This window comes from Mastigoproctus giganteus, chromosome 3, assembly GCF_048544385.1.
Source record: "Mastigoproctus giganteus isolate SK-2022 chromosome 3, ASM4854438v1, whole genome shotgun sequence".
Lineage (NCBI taxonomy): Eukaryota > Metazoa > Arthropoda > Arachnida > Uropygi > Thelyphonidae > Mastigoproctus > Mastigoproctus giganteus.
In genome coordinates, this window is record NC_143577.1 from 129,250,282 (window position 1) to 129,271,658 (window position 21,377).

Sequence of the window (21,377 nt, forward strand, 5' to 3'; positions counted from 1 at the left end):
GTCATCATGGTAATAAGAGTAAGAATAGCCACATGTATACTTGCATGAAATTCAATATAGGAGTATAATAAATAAATCTGATAAATTTAGAGAGCTTATTAAGGCATCAAAGGCAGATATTGTTGGGATATCAGAGACATGGTGTCACAGAGATAAAGGAAGTAAGAACTGGAATTTGGGGCATACAAGGGGTACAGAAAGGATAGAGAAGTGAGGAGGGGTTATGATGTTAGTTAAGAAACGCATTAAAACAAAGGCAGTGCATTCAGTTACCATGGGCGGACAGTGCAATGTTGAGCCAGTTTGGCATGACATAAGGGCAAGTTACTGCTGTGGATAAAGGTACCGTGTTTTTTTTTTTTTTTTTTTAATGTGAACCCCAAACACGAGAGGTATTAGAGCCTATAGTACTTAGTACCGTGCTTGGGTTTGAGGTTAAGAAGACAAAAGAAGATATTTGCTGACATTGGACTGAACTTCTGTAGATTGTAATTTTCAGGAAATACGTATGAAGGAAGGTTGTTCCAGAAAACGGCAGTTGAATGAATAAATGAGGAAGATGAAAAGTTGGTTCTGTGGGTTTGAAGTTGGACAGTAAATGGATGTTGGCGGCACGTGTTCAGACTGTTTTGAAAGAGAGAGCGGTAATTATAGAAGCTAATTCAGAAGAACAGCGCCCATAGAAGTATCTGTAGAAGAGGCATGCAGCAGAAACAGTGCGTCTATGAGACAGCGAGTGGAGAGACTCTGTTAGAGATGAATCATTAATTAACCTAACTGCCCTCTTCTGAATGGAATCAAGAAGCCTGAGAGAGGTTTTGGGGGCACCACCCCAGATGTGGGAACAATATTCCATGGCAGGGCGGATTTGCGATTTATACAGAGTGAGCAGCTGTTTGGAAGACGCTGACAGCGAAAGAGAAAACCAAGTTTTTTAGATGCAGAGGAAGCAATATTTGTAATGTGCTTGTGCCAAGAGAGATTAGAAGTCAGGGTAATCCCCAAAAGAGATATATCATTTTGCCTAGAAATCGGACTGTCACTTAAGATAAGCATAGGAGCAGAAGAATCCTTTTTGCGAGATATAAGACAAGACTGAGTTTTAGAAGGGTTGAAATCAACTAAGCTGTCTTTGCCCTACTGGAGAATTACCTGAAGATCGGCATTTAAGGAATTGGTAGGAGATTTTCGAGAAGTTGAAGCTGATTAAACAGGACAAGGTTTTCAAAATGGAAAGTGGAATGCAATGTGCTATCATCGGCAAAACTATGGATAGGATTTAAAGTCAATGGAAGGTCACTGATATACAAGAGGAAAAGAGTGGGGGAAAGAACTGAACCTTGGGGGACACCGGCATTAGTGGAGAAGTTAGAAGACAGAGGGCCATCTACCATCACCCTCAGTGAGCGATCAGAGAGAAAACTGGATAACCAATTACTAAAAACAGTTGGCAAACCATAAGATGGAAGCTTGTTCAGAAGACCTTTATGCCAAACATGATCAAAAGCCTTTGAGATGTCATGAGCAACTACTTGTGTTTCACCGAACCTTTCCATTGAATTAGTCCATAAATGGGTAACATAAGCCAGAATATCTCCAGTGGATTGACACTGACGGAATCCATACTGGTGATCGTTGATCATACGGAAGGTTTCTAGGTAGTTTAAGAGTTGGCGGTTAATTGATTTCTCCATTACTTTAGAAAGAGTAGAAGTAATTGCAATGGGACGATAATTGGATGGGAGGGATTTGTCACCCTTTTTGGAACTGGCTGGATATCAGCAAATTTCCAAGCAGAAGGAAAAACACCTTTGGAATAAGAAATTGAAAAAAGGCGGCAAAGAATAGGAGTAAGTTTAGGAGCACAGGTGGAGAAATACCATCAGGACCTCGAGCTTTCTTAGCATCAAGATTCATCAAAATCCTTCTGATATCCTTTTGACGGAAGACCACAGGAGGCACTGAATGGAGCGTGTTGGGAATGGTGGGAGGTGTTTTACCAAGATCATTAATACATGAGCTGGAAGAAAAATGGGATGCTAGCAGGTCAGCTTTATCCTTGGCTGAAGTGGCAACAGAACCATCTGGTTTGGACAGAGGTGGGAGCAAAGATGGGGAAAAAATAGCTATTGGGCAAAGATGGCCAATAGCTTTGGCAAGAGACCAGAATGCTCGGCTACCATTAGGGCAAGAAGCAAGTTTTCTACTCTTAGCCTGTTCAAACTCTAGTTTGGACTGATTAATAACTGCTTCACAATTGTTGCGAGCTTTGGTGTAGGCAGAAAATGAAACTGAAGAATTAGAAACAAGCCATTTATGATATGCAACGTTCTTCTCTTGGACAGCCTTAGCACATTTATTGAAAAACCAAGGTTTAGATAAAGGACGAGATTTTAAAGTGGAGTGTGGGATAAAGGATTCCATTCCTGCAAGAATAATTTCACTGACACGATCTGAGCAAACATTGACATCAGAAGTTTTGAAACAGTAATCCGACCAAGGAAAAGAAGTCTCGCACGTCATCCCATTTTGCATTCTTGTAATGCCAAACAACACATGGTTGGGAATAGCCATGAGATAAAGGTTCCATTGGAGAAGAGACAATCACCAAGTTGTGATCTGAAGTGCCTAAAGGACCTCTCACTTTGACCGTGTACTTAGAAGGGTTGTTTGTTAGAAAAAGATCAAGAGAAATTGGCTGTATGATTAGGATTGTCCAGTATTCTTGTAGGTAAATGAACAATCTGTGTTAGGTCATTAGTAATTGCAAAAGCCTCAGCATCTCGACCTGCTGGGTCAGTGTGACTAAAATACGGAAGCCAGCTGGAGTTGTGAACATTAAAATCACCAAGGAAAATTGCTTCACTGTTAGGAAAGTTGGACTGGAGAAAGTCAAGTTGCAAAGAGAGGAAGTCAAAGAGCTCCACGTGATTAGTGGAGTTGGGAGAACAGTAGAGACAACAGATGAATTTGACACAATGAGGTAGAGAGATTTTAAGCCAGAGAAGATCAAAGAGAGGAGATTCCAAATTGCCAAGTCTCTGACAGGGAATATCAGAACGGACATATGCACAAGTACCACCTTTGAGGCGAAAGGAATCATACAGCGAATAATTTGGGCATCTGAGATGAGCAGTAGATGGATCAACCGATAACTGAGAATCTGTCAGAAAAAGTACATGAGGTTTGGCAGACTGCAAGTGGAAATGGACATCGTTGAGATTAGAATTGAGACCAAGTATATTTGTGAAATGAATTAGGAAGTCCTTCGGAGATTTACACCTTTTCGCAGATAAGCTTGCTCTATTAGTTTGACAATTCATGGTGTATTCAATATTAAGAAAAAGTAGGTGGGACATGCTGTATGAAGTAATGAAATTTTTGGATATGGCGTACACGTGGTAAGAATATACCCAGATCCTTGACATAACGTGGCCTCGACAATGCTCCCCGCATACACACACTACTCGGACTCCCTCCAGTCACTATCTGGCAGAGTAGAGGTAGCAAGATTATACACTAGCTTATCCGGAAGCTTCCTAGAGAGTTACCAATAGGTTCAGTCTGGTGTACTAACTAGCGGCTGGCCTGTCAACACCATTTTAGAGCTGTACCATCGAAATGTAAGGAATATTGGATCTCGGCACGACGTTCATCATAACCTCAAAAGTCATCAATCATACTGCATGATGGAAGAGATAGGGAAGGGTTGACCGGAACTTAGCTCTAGAGACTAAACATGGTTTCCGCCACTTCAAGCCTCCAATAAGCAAAGTGGTGGTATTTCACCGGTTGATGAGAGTCGTCTACCACCTAGTACTGCCTGGTAACATAGAGGGGCGGCGTTCCTCCATGTGGTGTGGGGGCCACACCTCGATCCCTGCTTACGTTGGTTCACACCTAGGTGGTCACCCACCATGTACTAGTGCATGGAGGTTATACCCAGGATTACTAACAGTCCCACCATCGTGAAGGTGCAATCAGAGGATTTGGCTGTCACAGACTGTCCGGACTTCGCCAAAATTGGGTCCACTTGACTTGAGTCTCACCCGAATATCAGTTCCATCAGCGTTTTAGACTGCCAGGTAGCAAGTACAGCTTGTCTGGCATATCTGAGAGAATGTCTGTGAAAACCTCAAGGACCATTTAGTGAGAGAAGACAGAGTGGAAATAAATGGACATTGCCTTTTTGGATTAATATTATTAGTGGAGTCTCCCAGTGTACAGCATTGCACCAATTGTCGTTTTCTATATTTATCAATAATACTGATGAAAGGATATCAGTGTTAATGTCTAAGTTTGCAGATGATAAGAAGGTTGGAAGGTTTGTTAATGACAGTACACTACTGCAACAGGATCTAGAAAAGTTGGGCCGATGGGTTGAGTAGTGGCAACTGAAGTTTAACATCAATAAAAATCAAAGTACTGGATATGGGTGGCAGTAACTACAGAGTGCCATACCAAATGTGTGATATTGCACTCATGGTAGTGGAGAATGAAAAAGACCGGAGGTAATTTTGTAGTAAAATTTGAAGTTTTCCAACTAGTGCAGACAGAACCAGAGAAGCTCATGGGGTCAACGTTGTACAGGAATTTTGCTAGCAGGGATGGGGGGCCTCATTTTTTTGTTATGATGATGAATCACCTCATTTTTTACATCATTTACCACTACTACTACTTATAATATAAAAACCCATTTATCGTGATGCATTACAGAGGCCATATTCAAATGAACGAATACAGCATATTAGAAATGCAAGAAGTTGAACCCATATATTTAGCCAGATCACTTATCAACTGATACGATACATTATATTATTTAAGCTTTTTTCAACAGGTAGATTTTCAAGGGATTGTGAAACACTGGTCTCAATTAGCATTAGCAGAGGCATACAATGCAAGAAAGCAAGCTTATGCAGCATCAGCAAAAAAAAAAAAAAAAAAAAAAACCTCCCATTTCACACCTCCATTCGTTCCAAATGTGTTTTTTTTTTTTTTTTTATGTAAACCCCAAACACAAAAGGTATTAGAACCTATAGTACTTAGTACCTTGCTTGGGTTGGAGGTTGAGAAGATGAGAGAAGATATTTGTTGATATTGGACTTGAACTTCTGTAGACTGTAATTTTCAGGAAATACGTATGAAGGAAGGTTGTTCCAGAAAACAGCAGCTGAATAAACGAGGAAGATGAAAAGTTGGTTCTGTGAGTTTTGAAGTTGGACAGTAAATGGATGTTGGCTGGCAGTGGCACGTGTATGGACTGTTTTAAAAGAGAGAGCATGAATTATGCAACCCAATTCAGAACAGTGCCCATGGAAGTATCTGTAGAAGAGGCATGCAGCAGAAACAGTACATCTACGGGACAGCGAGTGGAGAGACTCTGTTAGAGATAAATCATAAATTAACCTAACTGCGCCCACTTCTGAATGGAATAAAGAAGCCTGAGAGAGGCTTTGGGGGCACCACCCCAGATGTGGGAACACTATTCCATGGCAGGGCGAATTTGCGATTTATACAGAGTGAGCAGCTGTTAGGAAGAAAAGTAACGCCGAGAGCGAAAGAGAAAACCAAGTTTTTTAGATGCAGAGGAAGCAATATTTGTAATGTGCTTGTACCAAGAGAGATTAGAAGTCAGGGTAATCCCCAAAAGAGATATATCATTTTGCCTAGAAATCGGAGTGTCACTTAAGATAAGCATAGGAGCAGAAGAATCCTTTTTGCGAGATATAAGACAAGACTGAGTTTTAGAAGGGTTGAAATCAACTAAGTTGTCTTTGCCCTACTGGAGAATTACCTGAAGATTGGCATTTAAGGAATTGGTAGCAGATTTTCGAGAAGTTGAAGCTGATTAAACAGGACAAGGTTTTCAAAATGGAAAGTGGAATGCAATGTGCTATCATTGGCAAAACTATGGATAGGATTTTCAGTCAATGGAAGAAAGTCATTAATATACAAGAGGAAAAGAGTGGGGGAAAGAACTGAACCTTGGGGGACACCGGCATTAGTGCATAAGTTAGAAGACAGAGAGCCAGCTACCATCACCCTCAGTGAGCGATCAGAGAGAAAAATGGATAACCAATTACTAAAAACAGTTGGGAAACCATAAGATGGAAGCTTGTTTAGAAGACCTTTATGCCAAACGTGATCGAAAGCCTTCGAGATGTCAAGAGCAACTACTTGCGTTTCACTGAACTTTCCATTGAATTAGTCCATAAATGGGTAACATAAGCCAGAACATCACCAGTGGATCGACACTGACGGAATCTATACTTGCGATTGTTGATGAGATGGAAGGTTTCTAGGTAGTTAAGAGTTGGCGGTTGGAATTGATTTCTCCATTACTTAGGCTATTTAGGCTAACAACGTCTACAACAAAAGATGGAAGTCTGTTCCCCGAATCAACCACCTGCTGGCTAAAGGCAAATTTCCACACATCTATTCCACAAATGTCTTTCCTCAATTTGAATCTATGCCCGCTCAGGTTCTTAATCTGAGCAAGAGGAAGCATGCCGTTCAGTAGGTTCAACGTCACGGGGGTCTACTCTCCAGGCAATGCAATTTGCAGAATTTAAGCCTTTCTTGGTAAGAGCACCCCTTTGTTCCCCTCACCAATCTTGTTGCCCTTTTTTGTACTCATTCTAGCAACTCTACATGCTTCCTAAAGTGAGGCCTCTAGACCTGTACACAGTACTCTAGGTGTGGCCTGACCACTGTCTTGTACAACGGGATAATCACCTCCATGTCCCAATTCTGAATATGAAGAGAAACAAGTTTTATGTTCATTTTCTCAACACATCTGTTTCTTTTGCAAGTGGTATAGTAGAGACATTTTGCCATCATTTCAAATGGATTGTCCTTGAAATGTGAGATAGTTGAATTAACAACATGTCATTTGCTGGAAGGAGCTCTGTCATGAAAGGTAGTACTTAAATATTGTAATTGCTGCATTAGTTCTGTATCTGAAGAACAATATTTTTTTAGTATTAAATGCCTGTGTATACAAAACAGATTTATTTTCTACCAATGGATGATGTTCCTCTTTTTATAAAACACAAGGGCAAAATGTTAGTGATACAGTGATGCTGATGAATTTGACAATGACTCTGTCAGAGCCATCCTGCCTATTTGTTCGTGAAATAAGTTGCCATAAACAAAGATATTTTTCTATTCTGAAAAGTTTATTGCATGGTTCATCTTCTAAAGTAATGAGGAAATGGAAGTATTTTTGTCATGAAACACATCTCCATAATCTGAAAAAGTTAAAAACTGATTGTTGTATGTATCATGATCCAGATTTTTTGCAGTTAAATCTGCATGACGTTTCCTGAGATTCCAACATGGGCGGGAATTGAATAGAGAGCAACTTTGAATTTGTTCTATTCGAAAATCTTTGAGTTCAATCTAAGATGCTGAATCAATCGGTGTGAGCAACACTATTGTTTTACAGAGTCAGTACAGATGAGTACAGTCAGTCCTTGTATATCACGTGTTTACACTACACAAATCATACACGATTTATAAATAGGGGAATAATGTCGCATATAACACGAACATGTATGGAATGGAGATTTCCAGGCCTGCTGAGAGTCATAGTGGAACAAGTAAATACATGCCCTGTGTTAGGGTAACTAAGAGTAGGAACAGGTACATGTATACTTGCATGTACACCAATGCTAGGAGTATAGTAAATAAATTTGATGAATTTGAAGTGCTGCTCCAGGCATCACAGGTTGATACTGTTGGGATATCAGAGACATGATGTCACACAGACATAAGCAGTGCAGAATTGGAATTTGAGGAGTACAATGTGTATAGAAAGGATAGCCAGGATAGGAAGGGAGGAGTGGTTATGCTGTTAGTTAAGAAACACATAAAATCAAAGGAGGTGCATCCAATTGACCTAGATGGACAGTGCAATGTTGAGTCAGTTTGGTGTGATATAAGCAGCACTGGAAAAGAAAAATGAGGGTAGGAGTTTTTTATACGCCTAATGACTTTGATGAGTACAATGAACAATTATACAGAGAAATAGAGTGAGCCAGTGAATCAAAGTGTCTTATAATGGGAGATTTTAACTCCCCAGTTACTGACTGGAACTTGTGGTTTGGTCACTCGAACACTAGCATGGCTTTTGTGGATTTATTGGATGATCGTTTTCTACATCAGCATGTTTCGAAGGCAACTAGAGGGAGGAATACTCTTGATTTGATTATCAGCAGTGATTCTTCGTGCATTAAGAATCTGCAGATAAATGAACCACTAGGTGGCAGTGATCACATTGTACTGATGTGGGATTTACTTAAAGATATAACTAACATCAGGGATGAAAAGAAAAGAAAAAAGGGTTTTTGCTTTTGCGAAGGTGAATTACAATGGTCCCACAGATTTTTAAATTCTATACAGTGGGACCAACTGACCATGTTTCCAACAGCAAATTCTAAATGGGAAGCATTCATGAAAGTAATCATGGAAGCTACTAGCCTTTTTATTCCAATTAAGAAATACTGTTCTAGGTTTAGGCCCAAATGGATCAGATGAACTAATGAGACTTGTGGCTGAGAAGAAAAATGCATGGCATGCATATAAATTATCAGGCGACTCAGAAGCCTAAGGTAGATATAAGCTAGTCTGTAATCAAGTCACAAAAGAGGTTAGGCAAGTGAAGGCATTTACAAAAAATCTTTGGCAAAGGATACAAAGAAAAAACAGGGAAGAAATAATAGAGCAAGCTTATCTGCGAAAAGATCTAAACCTCCCAAGGACTTCCTTATTCATTTCACAAATATACGTGGTCTCAATTCCAATCTCAACGATGTCCATTTCCACTTGCAGTCTTCCAAACCCCATGTACTATTTCTGACTGAATCTCAGTTATCAGTTGATTAAACTACTGCTCATCTCAGATGTCCAAATTATTTGCTGTATGATTCCTTTCGCCTCAAAGGTGGTACTTGTGCATATGTCCGTTCTGATATTCCCTGCCAGAGACTTGGCAATTTGGAATCTCCTCTCTTTGATCTTCTCTGGCTTAAAATCTCTCTACCTCATTGTGTCAAATTCATCTGTTGTCTCTACCGTTCTCCCAACTCCATTAATCACTTGGAGCTCTTTGACTTCCTCTCTTTGCAACTTGACTTTCTCCAGTCCAACTTTCCTAACAGTGAGGAAATTTTCCTTGGTGACTTTAACGTTCACAACTCCAGCTGGCTTCCGTTTTCTAGTCACACCGACCCAGCAGGTCGAGAAGCTGAATCTTTTGCAATTACTAATGACCTAGCACAGATTGTTCATTTACCTACAAGAATACCGGACAATCCTAATCATACAGCCAATACGCTTGATCTTTTTCTCACAAATAACCCTTCTAAGTACAAGGTCGAAGTGAGAGGTCCTTTAGGCACTTCAGATCACAACTTGGTGATTGTTTCTTCTCCAATGGAACCTTTATCTCATGGCTATTCCCAACCTTGTATTGTTTGGCATTACAAGAATGCAAAATGGGATGACCTGCGAGACTTCTTTTCTTCTTTTCCTTGGTCGGATTACTGTTTCAAAACTTCTGATGTCAACGTTTGCTCAGATCGTGTCAGTGAAATTATTCTTGCAGGAATGGAATCCTTTATCCCACACGCCACTTTAAAATCTCGTCCTTTATCTAAACCTTGGTTTTCCAATAAATGTGCTAAGGCTGTCCAAGAGAAGAATGTTGCATATCGTAATTGGCTTGTTTCTAATACTTCAGTTTCATTTTCTGCCTACACCAAAGCTCGCAACAATTGTAAAGCAGTTATTAATCAGTCCAAACTAGAGTTTGAACAGGCTAAGAGTAGAAAACTTGCTTCTTGCCCTAATGGCAGCGAGCATTCTGGTCTCTTGCCAAAGCTATTGGTCGCAACTTTTGCCCATCTCTGCTCCCACCTCTGTCCAAACCAGATGGTTCTGTTGTCACTTCAGCCAAGGATAAAGCTGACCTGCTAGCATCCCATTTTTCTTCCAGCACATGCATTAATGATCTTGGTAAAACACCTCCCACCATTCCTAACACGCTATATTCAATGGCTCCTGTGGTCTTCCGTCAAAAGGATATCAGAAGGATTTTGATGAATCTTGATGCTAAGAAAACTCCAGGTCCCGATGGTATTTCTCCACTTGTTCTCAAAACCTGTGCTCCTGAACTTACTCCTATTCTTTGCCGCCTTTTTTCACTTTCTTATTCCAAAGGTGTTTTTCCTTCTGCTTGGAAATCTGCGCATATCCAGCCAGTTCCTAAAAAGGGTGACAAATCCCTCCCATCCAATTATCGTCCCATTGCAATTACTTCTACTCTTTCTAAAGTAATGGAGAAATCAATTAACCGCCAACTCTTAAACTACCTAGAAACCTTCCGTCTGATCAACGATCGCCAGTATGGATTCCGTCAGTGTCGATCCACTGGTGATATTCTGGCTTATGTTACCCATTTATGGACTAATTCAATGGAAAGGTTCGGTGAAACACAAGTAGTTGCTCTTGACATCTCCAAGGCTTTTGATCGTGTTTGGCATAAAGGTCTTCTAAACAAGCTTCCATCTTATAGTTTGCCAACTGTTTTTAGTAATTGGTTATTCAGTTTTCTCTCTGATCGCTCACTGAGGGTGATGGTAGATGGCTCTCTGTCTTCTAACTTCTCCACTAATGCCGGTGTCCCCCAAGGTTCAGTTCTTTCCCCCACTCTTTTCCTCTTGTATATCAATGACCTTCTTCCATTGACCGGAAATCCTATCCATAGTTTTGTCGATGATAGCACATTGCATTCAACTTTCCATTTTGAGAAACCTTGTCCTGCTCAATCAGCTTCAAGTTCTCGAATATCTGCTGCCAATTCCTTAAATGCCGATCTTCAGATAATTCTCCAGTGGGGCAAAGACAACTTAGTTGATTTCAACCCTTCTAAAACTCGGTCTTGTCTTATATCTCGCAAACAGGATTCTTCTGCTCCTATGCTTATCTTTAGTGACACTCCAGTTTCTAGGCAAAATGATATATCTCTTTTGGGGATTACCCTGACTTCTAATCTCTCTTTGCACAAGCACATTACAAATATTGTTTCCTCTGCATCTAAGAAACTTGGTTTTCTCTTTCTCTTTCAGCGTTACTTTTCTTCCAAACAGCTGCTCACTCTGTATAAATCGCAAATCCACCCTGCCATGGAATATTGTTCCCACATCTGGGGTGGTGCCCCCAAAACCTCTCTCAGGCTTCTTGATTCCATTCAAAGAGGGCAGTTAGGTTAATTAATGATTCATCTCTAACAGAGTCTCTCCACTCGCTTTCTCATAGATGCACTGTTTCTGCTGCATGCCTCTTTTACAGACACTTCCATGGGCACTGTTCTTCTGAATTGGCTTCTATAATTCCCGCACTCTCTTTCAAAACAGTCCGAACACGTGCCGCCACCAGCCAACATCCATTTACTGTCCAACTTCAAACCCACAGAACCAACTTTTCATCTTCCTCATTTATTCATTCAACTGCCGTTTTCTGGAACAACCTTCCTTCATACGTATTTCCTGAAAATTATAATCTACAGAAGTTCAAGTCCAATATCAACAAATATCTTCTTTCGTCTTCTCAACCTCCGACCCAAGCACGGTACTAAGTATTATAGGTTCTAATACCTCTCGTGTTTGGGGTTCTCATAAAAAAAAAAAAAAAAAAAAAAAGACTTCTTTACTTATATAAACTCTAAAAGGAAGGGGATGATTCAGATTGGCGTATTTGATATTAATGGTTTCACTGTAGATGATCATTCTCAGATCCAAACTAAATGAGTATTTCGAAGTTTGCAGATGATACAAAGGTTGGCAGGGTTGTTAATGACAGTAATGGCAGTGTGCTACTGCAACAGGATCTAGATAATTTGGGCAGATGGGCCAAGAAGTGGCAACTGAAGTTTAACCTTGACAAATGCAAAGTACTGCATATGGGTAGAAGTAACCCCAGAGAAACGTACCAACTGTGTGGTACTACACTTAAGGTGGTAGAAAATGAAAAAGACCTGGGAGTAATTGTGCAGGCAGATATGAAGTTTTCTGAGCAATGCAGACAGGTTGCCAGGGCAGGTCATGGGGTTTTGTCAATGATATATAGGAATTTTGCTAGCAGGGAAAAGGAGGTGATTATCCCTCTGTATAAGGCAATGGTCAGGCCATGCCTTGAGTACTGCGTACAGGTCTGGAGGCCTCATTTTAGGAAGGATGTAGATTTACTTGAGCGTGTACAGAGAAGGGCAACAAGATTGGTGAGGGGAATGAAGGGATCCTCTTATCAAGAGATGCTTAAGTTCTGCAAATTGCAGTGGCTGGAGACTAGGCACCTGTGCGGTGATCTGATTGAGGTGTATAAGGCCTTGAATGGGTTCAGCACGCTGAATTCTGATGGGATCCTTCCACTTGTTCAGATTACGAACCTAAGGGGGCATAAATTCAAATTAAGAAAAGACAGATGTAGATTAGATGTGCTGAAATTTGCCTTTAGCCAGCGGGTGGTTAATTGCTGGAACAAATTTCCATCTGTCGTTGTGGAAGTTGATAGGTTGAATAAATTTAAGGAGGAACTGGACAGGCATTTGGAGGGAATGGTGTGATTTTTTTTTTTTTTTTTTTTTGGCTGATGCTGCATAAGCTCATACATTTGCTTTCTTGCATCACATGCCACCACTACCACTACTACATTCACACATGAGGAATTATTCAAGGAGGAGAAGGCCTGATGTTTATCAAACTCTAACAGGGAGTAAAACGATTTTGTAATAACTGAGAACGAAGTGGAGGAGAAATTGAAGTTAGACATAGGAAAGGCATGTGGGGTGGATGGGATCTATCCAGTTATATTAAAGGAGGCAGTAAAGGAAGTAAGCAAACCCTTAGCCATAATTATGAGAGCTTGCTTGGACTCAGGGGAGGTCCCCCATGGACTGGAGGTGTGCAAATGTACTACCAATTCACAAAGGAGGCACCTGTGTGGTGATCTGATTGAGATGTATAAGGCCTTGAATGGATTGAACAGGCTCAATTGGTCAGACAAGAATTCCCCTTAACAAATCCATGCTGTGGATGAATTATTACTGCAGTCTTGCAGTCTTGTCTAGATGATCCTGTAATGTTTCTTTAAACAGTGACTCCATTATTTTCCCTTGAACAGAAGTCAAACTAACAAGTTTGTAATTACTGATGAGATTCTTCCTCTTGCTCAGATTATAAACCTGAGGGGGGGGGGTATAAACTGAAATTGAGAAAATACAGATGTCGAATAGATGTGCGGAAATTTGACTTTAGCCAGCGGGTAGTTGATTGCCGGAACAAACTTCCATCTGTAGTTGTGAAAGTTGATAGCTTAAATAAATTCAAGGAAGAAGTGGAAAAACGTTTGGAGCAAAAGGATGGCTGAATTGGGAAGGTTTTATTTATTTATTTTTTTTTTTCCCTTTTTTTCCCACAGATGGTGTATAAGCTTGGTTGCTATCATCATTTTCCTCTACTAATGCTAAGTCTGGGCCTCATTTTAGGAAGAATGTAGATTTGCTGGAATAGTTGTAGAGAAGGGTGACAAAATTGGTGAGGGGGAAACAAAAGGATGCTCTTATCAAGAAAAGCCTCAATTCTGAAGATTCCAATATCTGGGAACTAGGCACTTGGGATATGGTCTGAGTGAGGCCTTCCTCTTGTTCAAACTACACGGGGGGGGGGGGGTCATAAATTGAAATTAAGGAAGGATGGATGCAGAATAGACATGCTGGTTTCCCTTCAACTAGCAGGTGATTATTGGCACAAACTTCCATCTGTTGTTGTTGTTGTGGAAGTGGGTAGTCCTATCAATCCCTTCCAAAACTATTGGAAGGGATGGATAGGATGGATATTACAGGAGACCGCAGCACTGGAGATTACCCTACGATTGTCTCTGACGGTACCACGTGGTTCGGTGCCAAAACTATTGGAAGGGATGGACAAGTGATCCGAAATTAGTATTCAGTGGCAGATGATGCTATATAAGTTCTTGATCACCTGAATCTCCATGTTGTAAATACAGGTTATAGCATGTAGTTGTTGTTGTTTTGGTTTTTAGGAGCATTAGCAACTAAGGCCATATTGCTCCGGTATATGCGGTGGTCATTCCCTGACCTTTCCGCATCCTTCGTATTTGGTGGTGACGGGCTCGAACCCCGGTCTAATCAAGAAGCGTGTGCTACGCACTGCTGCTCCTTCCCACCTGGCTATGGAGGCGCCTATAGCATGTAGGGATACTATAATATGTTATATGGAGTTTCAAGAAATAAGTTGTGTTATACTGAAGTTAAGCCAGGGCCCTCATCTGGACTAGCTTGTCACAACATATTTTTTCCTAATCTGCTAATCCTGACTAATGATTCTCTATATTACATAATTATACATTTCATGAAATTTTCTCCTGTATCATAATACAGTGGATTCTGGTTATTGGGGGCACCGGTTTATTGGGGCAGGCGTTTATTTGGAGCAAATCATAAAAAACAGAAACCAATTGAGAAAATAGCCAGGGTTTACTTAGCTTAATTGGGACGGCATGCCGTTTAATCGGGGCAGGAGACCGCAGCACTGGAGATTACCTTATGATTGTCTCCGACGGTACCACGTGATTTGGTCGAAATTCTGGAGGTCACAGCCATAAAACAATTAGCAGTCACCTGTTTATTGGGCTTTTCTGTTGGTGAAAAATATCATAAACGGACAGTAAACTCGATCTTACTGAATTTGCGATAATACCAACAGCTGGAATCCTGTGGTTCATTAGGGTGAAATGTGTTTACACTTCCATGAAATCTTCAATCATATAAAAAAATTAATTTTCAGATCTTCTCTTCATTCCTATTTTTAAAGTTTTGTAACTCGTTACTCCATTGTCACTTGCAGGTATTGTGTTACTTGCAATTTGTGTGTGCCGTGTTCTTTGTTATTGATTACTTATCTTTTTATTGTTTTAAATTTTAACCCCCTCCTACAAATGTCAGTGAACAGAAATGTCAACTAGTTCATATGCACATATTACAGTATGTATTAATTATTCCGATTATCACGTATATTCTTCCGATTTTCACGTATCATTTGATTTTTCAATTGGTAAGATAATAAAGGATAAATTTGGGCTTAATATATCTTTGCTTTTATAGCCTGTGGATAATATTCCTCCTATTTTTGCTAATTAGAATTAAAATTCAATTCACAAACGTGATCACAAGGACCGGCGCTTATTGCACATCGTATAGTGAACGGTACTTTACTATGTTCAGTTCGTCGTAACGTGATTTGATTGTTCAATGAACCAATTGTAAAGGAAGGAGGGGTACATTGTATTTTTAACTATTTACGTGAAATTTCGGATAACTGGGTCAGCCGCTTAATCGGGCCAAAATAAACTAGTCCCGATGTGTCCCAAATAACCGGAATGGACTGTAATAATAATTATATAATGAACTTTCAGCACTTTTGGTACGACTCTGCATTATATGGATGTTCCAAATTTAAAATTTGAATAGGGAATTGTATTATTGTACTATCAAGTGAAAGGTCATTCAAAGAAAGCTTACCTTAGTTGTTTCCTTCCTTCAGACAATTCGTTTTCAATTCTCTTTGCTTCATCTGCTTGAAATTTTTGAAATTCCTGTTTTTCTTTATGTAGCTGTTCAAGTGCCTATGAAAGTCCAGTAAACAAATAAGGATAAATATGACGAATATAAATGAGACAGATTACTGTGGACTGAAAGCAGTGAGTGAATTTAAAATTAAAGTGCAATCTTTAAAATAATACTATGAAGATGAGTACAGCAGGCCCACGTTATAATGCGGTTCACTTTACGCTGATTCGCTATAATGCTGTTCTTATATTATAACCCATATCTGACTATAATATTGTCACAAATCACTATAATGCTCTTTTACAGATTGCATTTTTGGCATATTTAACAAAATCGTTTCATTTGATGGAGTCAATAGCTTGAAAATGAATAGCAAAACAGCATTAAAACGTTTCCAACGCTAACTTGAGAAATTTTCCCATGCTCAGTGAACGCTCTTTTACAGATTGCATTTTTGCCATATTTAATGAAATCGTTTCATTTGGTGGAGTCAATAGCTTGAAAATGAATAGCAAAACAGCATTAAAACATTTCCCACGCCGACTTCAGAAATTTTCCCACGCTCAGTAAAATTTTCTCACACGCTAATTTAATTGCAGTAGGGTGGCTTGTTATGTAGTTCTGAGATCAACATTTTAAAAAAAATTATCAAGCATATTGCTTGTAATATTTGTGTTATAGGGATTTATCCGAAGTCTAGTCACCGCGCGTAACAGACAGTTTACTCAAACATTGTATCATAATTAATGCAACCAATGCAGTTACACTTTCGAATTATTATTGGCGGATAAGAATGAAAAAGCAACAATGTCTGGACACAGTACGAAGACTATAAATGTAAGAAAAAGACTGAATTTGAAAATTAAATTAGACGTTTTGAAGTGAATCGATTCCCTGTCAACGACAAGCGAATGTGCCACATAATTTAGGACTGGCAAGTTTAACTATAATTCCAATTATGAAAAAATAAAGAATTAATTTTAGTAGCGGGAAAGACAGCTGTTCCACTGCAAGCAACTAGGATAGGCCGGCTATTAGGATAGAAATGGAGACACTTTAATTTTATTGAAGATAATATCCAATGCAGAATTCAGTTAAGTTAAATATTATAAAAAGAGAGAAAATGATTAGCCTATATGATAATCTGAATAAAACTCACCTAAAAAAAAAAAAAAAAAAAAAAAAGAAATATGGAACCATTTAAAACTAGTAAGGGCTGGTTGAATAGATTTAAAATCCAGGGAGAACAAGTGCAGATCAAGGAGCCAAAACGATCAAAAAAGAACTTGTTAAAATTATTAAAGATGGGTATTATGTGTTATAATTCTCAACAAGTTTTTAACATAGATGAAGCAGGACTTTTTTTGAAAATGAATGCATAAAAGAAGTTTCATATTCAAAGAAGAAAAAAACATGCCAGGTTTCAAAGCAGCAAAGAATCGGCTGACTTTATTGTTGGGTGGTAATGCTGGGTGCTAAACTACAAGGGGTTTTAAATTAAAACCCCTTTTAGTTTAGGGGTTTTAGGAAGAGGGTCAAAATACAACCCCAAATGACACATTTTTCATGATTAAATTCATCAGATAAATTAAATCAATTTAGATATTAAATTCATGATTAATTGGAATGAATTTTAAGTTTAGCATTAGTAGAGGCATATGATGCAAGAAAGCAAGCTTATGCAGTATCAGACAAAAAAAAAAAAAAAAAAACCTTCCACTTCACCCCTCCGTTCATTCGAAATACCTGTCCAGCTGAGCCTTAAATTTTATTTAATTTTGATACATAAGTAGTTACCACATAATTATATACATAGGTAATGCAGAATATTTTATATGTACAAATATTTCAATATTAAATATTTTGACTGACATCTGTGCATGTTTTCACTACCGTTTATTATTGATTAGGAAATATCTATGGCACCAACCGCAACTTACAAATACATATGTTATCTTATGGGAATGCGGCGTTCGCTTAGCGCGGATTCACTTAGTGCTCTGTTTTTCCAGAACAAATTATCAGTGTTAAGCGCGGGTAGGGTGACCATATTTTTTTTAGAGAAACGAGGACAAAACTAGGACATTTTAAACTTTTTTATTAACAAAAAGTTATGAATGCTATATGATTTATTGATAAAATAGAAATTTCTTCCGATAAAATAAAACAGACATTTTAAAAATATACTTAATACTTTTAAAAAATTAATATTTTCTAAGATTTTCGGCTGTTTAGTTATTTGATCTTAAAATTCTTGGCATTTCTTTTTCATATTATGTGCAGTAAACAATAAGTCTTTATTTACTTCAAACTGTAACAGGTTTCTTCCCTTTTAATCATTGAATGTTCATCAATGAAGACCGAATATAGAAGGAATAAATACTATAATTTTTAATAATTCAGAACTTAATTCAAAAGTTTGACAAAAAAACACATTCCTTATGCAGTTGTCCATCAATTTCTTATTTTTTCCATTTTTTATGAAACTGAAGCATTTTTTATTAACTGAACAGTTAATTTCATAAAACAGCCTTGAAGAATGGATAGGGTGACTATATATTTTTTATGAAAACTAGGATAGCAGAGGAAGAAATTAATTTTGGGAAGAATACAAAAATAGGACTATAAATTTTTTTTATTGCAAAATATAAAAAACAGAAAATAGTGGCAAAATAAAATACATCTTGTTGACATAAAAATTAAATAGTTTTTAAAAAAAACTATTTAATAATTCATTGAAATTAATATTTACTTGAAGATAAAATTTCTGCTCAAACTTTTGGTTCATTAATTATGTGGTTGTAAAATTCTTCACATGTCATTTGCATATTATATATAGTAAATAATATTCCTTTAACAGCTTCAATTTTTAATTGGTTTCTTTCCTTTGTCCACTGACTATTTGTCAATGAAAATACAGGTTCAACATTTGCATTGTGGCCAAATACACAAAAGATGAATTGTACAATTTTTAGTAACTCTGAAGTTAATTCAGAAGTTTTACATTGTTTAAAAAACATCACGCATTTCTCATTTGCAGTTAATGCATTCCATTTCTCATTTTCTTGTTGTGTTTCCAAGAATAACCTTAAATTATGCCACTCATCAAACAGTTTTACATCATCGACTGTGACACCCTTCTCACAAAGATATTCTAAGCAGGAATAAACTTTGTCCCAAGAAGGAATTTCTGCCAAATCGATTCATTCTAAGATTTGAAACTCATCTAATGGTTTCAACCATGATTCAATATATTTTAAAATACAGCCATACAAATTCTCAATTTGAACTCTAAACTGTGTGACCTCATTTTCCTTACCCTTTTCTGTTGCAATTTTTAGTATTCAGCACACTTTTAACGGAAGAAATTTATTGGTTTTCCTCTCCTTGAGCTAATGTAAAACAGTCTTAAGGATTTTCCACACTTCAATTATTGAAATACAGTCTCTTTCAATACGTTTTATATTTTCTTGAAAGACTGACATGAATGAATGAGCAAATGAAAGGTATGCCTCATTCATATCATCTTCAAAAAATCTTTGCAATATTGCTGGTGAATCTTCCAGCGACAAAAAATAGGATTTAAACCCTTCATAAAGTTCTAAAATGCAATTTATGGCTGGAAAGAGAGATAACCTCACATTTTGGTATAGTATAAAGGTTGCTTATACTCTGTCTCTACAAAATTTCAAAAGTCCTTTAGTGATTCAGCTCTCTCAGTATAAATAGAGAAATGATTGTAGATTACCCTAACCAGCATTTCTATATTGATTGGTAACCCATCAAAACTATAATGCACAGTATTATTTAAAACATGTGCTTGCAACCAATTCCAATTAATTTATCATTAAGTTTTTCTTTTAGTTTAAAATACACATTATTTCTTCCAGCTCTTTTGACACCACTGAAGTTAGTATTACAGTTATCACCAGAAAAAGGGATACATTTAGCTATAATGTTCTTTTTGGTTAAAACATCACATATCATATTTGCAATTGTGTGTGATTGCTCATTGGGTTGATTAATTATATCTAATAATTTACATTTAGTTCCACCATTTTGATAGTCAAAGTACTGAATTAAAATTGGGAATATTTTCAGTGAACCATGATTGCTAGCATCTGTTGAAATGCTTATATATGGTATGTTGTTTAAATCATTCATTACAAGATGAACTGTATGTAGTCCAGAAATATTATTTATGATTGCCTCAGCCTTAGTCCTGCCATACAACATTTTTTGACAAATATGTGAATCAGAAAACATTCTTTTCATTAGAGGAATCCAACAATCCAGCGAGCAGTATGATTGATGATGCATTACTGTATGATATGCTGCCATGTTTTCAGAAGCTCTGATGAGTTTAACATCCTTGTTAGGTACAATAAATTTTTCCAAAACATTTGTTGAAGCTGATGTACATCTGGTGTCACGCTTATGTTTTTCAATGTTCAGATGTTCTTTCAAATCAAGTTTTCCTTTATTTAAAACAGAAATAACACTATTGCAAATGATACAGATTACATCATGTTTAGTTTTACATTTCTTGAATGAAGGATGTTCTTGAAGCATTTCATTGAAGCAAAGGAAGTACATAGTTCTTGAAGCAAAGGAAGTACATAGTTACTATGTACTTCCTTTTTCCCATATTTTTGCAGCAATACGGCATACCATACATTGCTTTCTTTTGAAAAACAGTAGCAACTACTTGCCAGCGACAAAAACATAAAACGATACTTTGATATTATCGATGTTTTTGCTGCGATAGTGCGTACTGTGGCACTTTTCTATTATAGCCACCGTAACTTCTGCGCTATCTATTGCCGGCCGCGTAAGCTATAATGCTCTCCATCGACGTAGATATGACAGCACATGCGGTCTGTGATATTTAATGAAAACCTGACAATAGCGCAGCAGTCACGATGGATATAACAGAAAATTACCTGTACTGTATGTACCATAATTTGTTTGGGTATCACTCACATTCTTATAAGTGATGCTTAAATGAATACAGAGGGTGTAAAAAATTTAAAGTGAATGTAAATGTGAATGTCGAGTTGTAAATAGAAAAACTAGGACAAACGAGGAGCCGACCAGGCTAGCCAGGTAGGTAAAGTGCCTGCCTGGCAATCCAAAGGTTGCGGGTTCGATTCCTGCCTCGGGCTTGGATCACAGTAAAATGCAAAAACTTTGGGAGGTGCATTATGGCCATAGAAGCTGATGCGCCAACAACTAACAAGGGACAAACGAGGACAAATTTTAAAAACCCGCGAGGATGTCTGACGACACCTTAAAAAAGAGGACATGTCCTCAGAAACCCGGATGTATGGTCACCCTAAGCGGGGATCACATGTAATTGAATTTATAAACAAAATGTAAGCAGTATAAGACAAAATTAAAAATCAATAACAAAAAGCATAAAATATGAAAATGAAAGCAAACAAATAAGTTGACAAGAAAGCAAAGATGCTAGGATCACTGTGCCTTATATCCAAATAGGAAGCATATTTCCTCCTTTCTGGTGCCAATAGGAATGATTGGCACCAGAAAGGAGGAAATATGATTTCATTCCTCACTACATCAGGAAGGATCAATACAGAATGCTAGCTAAATGTAGTCACAAAGAAGAAATAACACTGCATCATTACACTGAATTGATCACAATATACATATAGCTGGAAAGTAACCATCCAATCCCACCTTGAACTTTATCAGACTCTCTACCTTT

At 37.9% G+C, this 21,377-nt stretch overlaps 1 protein-coding gene across 1 annotated transcript in view; it reads right to left on the bottom strand.

Moving 5' to 3' along the window:
- LOC150088267 (centrosomal P4.1-associated protein-like) overlaps nucleotides 1–21,377 on the bottom strand; it is a 452,284-nt gene that overhangs the window by 194,073 nt on the left and 236,834 nt on the right. The window contains exon 7 of the mRNA XM_090370091.1: nucleotides 15,602–15,705. Within this exon, the coding sequence (XP_090226217.1) occupies nucleotides 15,602–15,705 (104 nt within the window). The remainder of the gene's footprint in view (nucleotides 1–15,601; nucleotides 15,706–21,377) is intronic.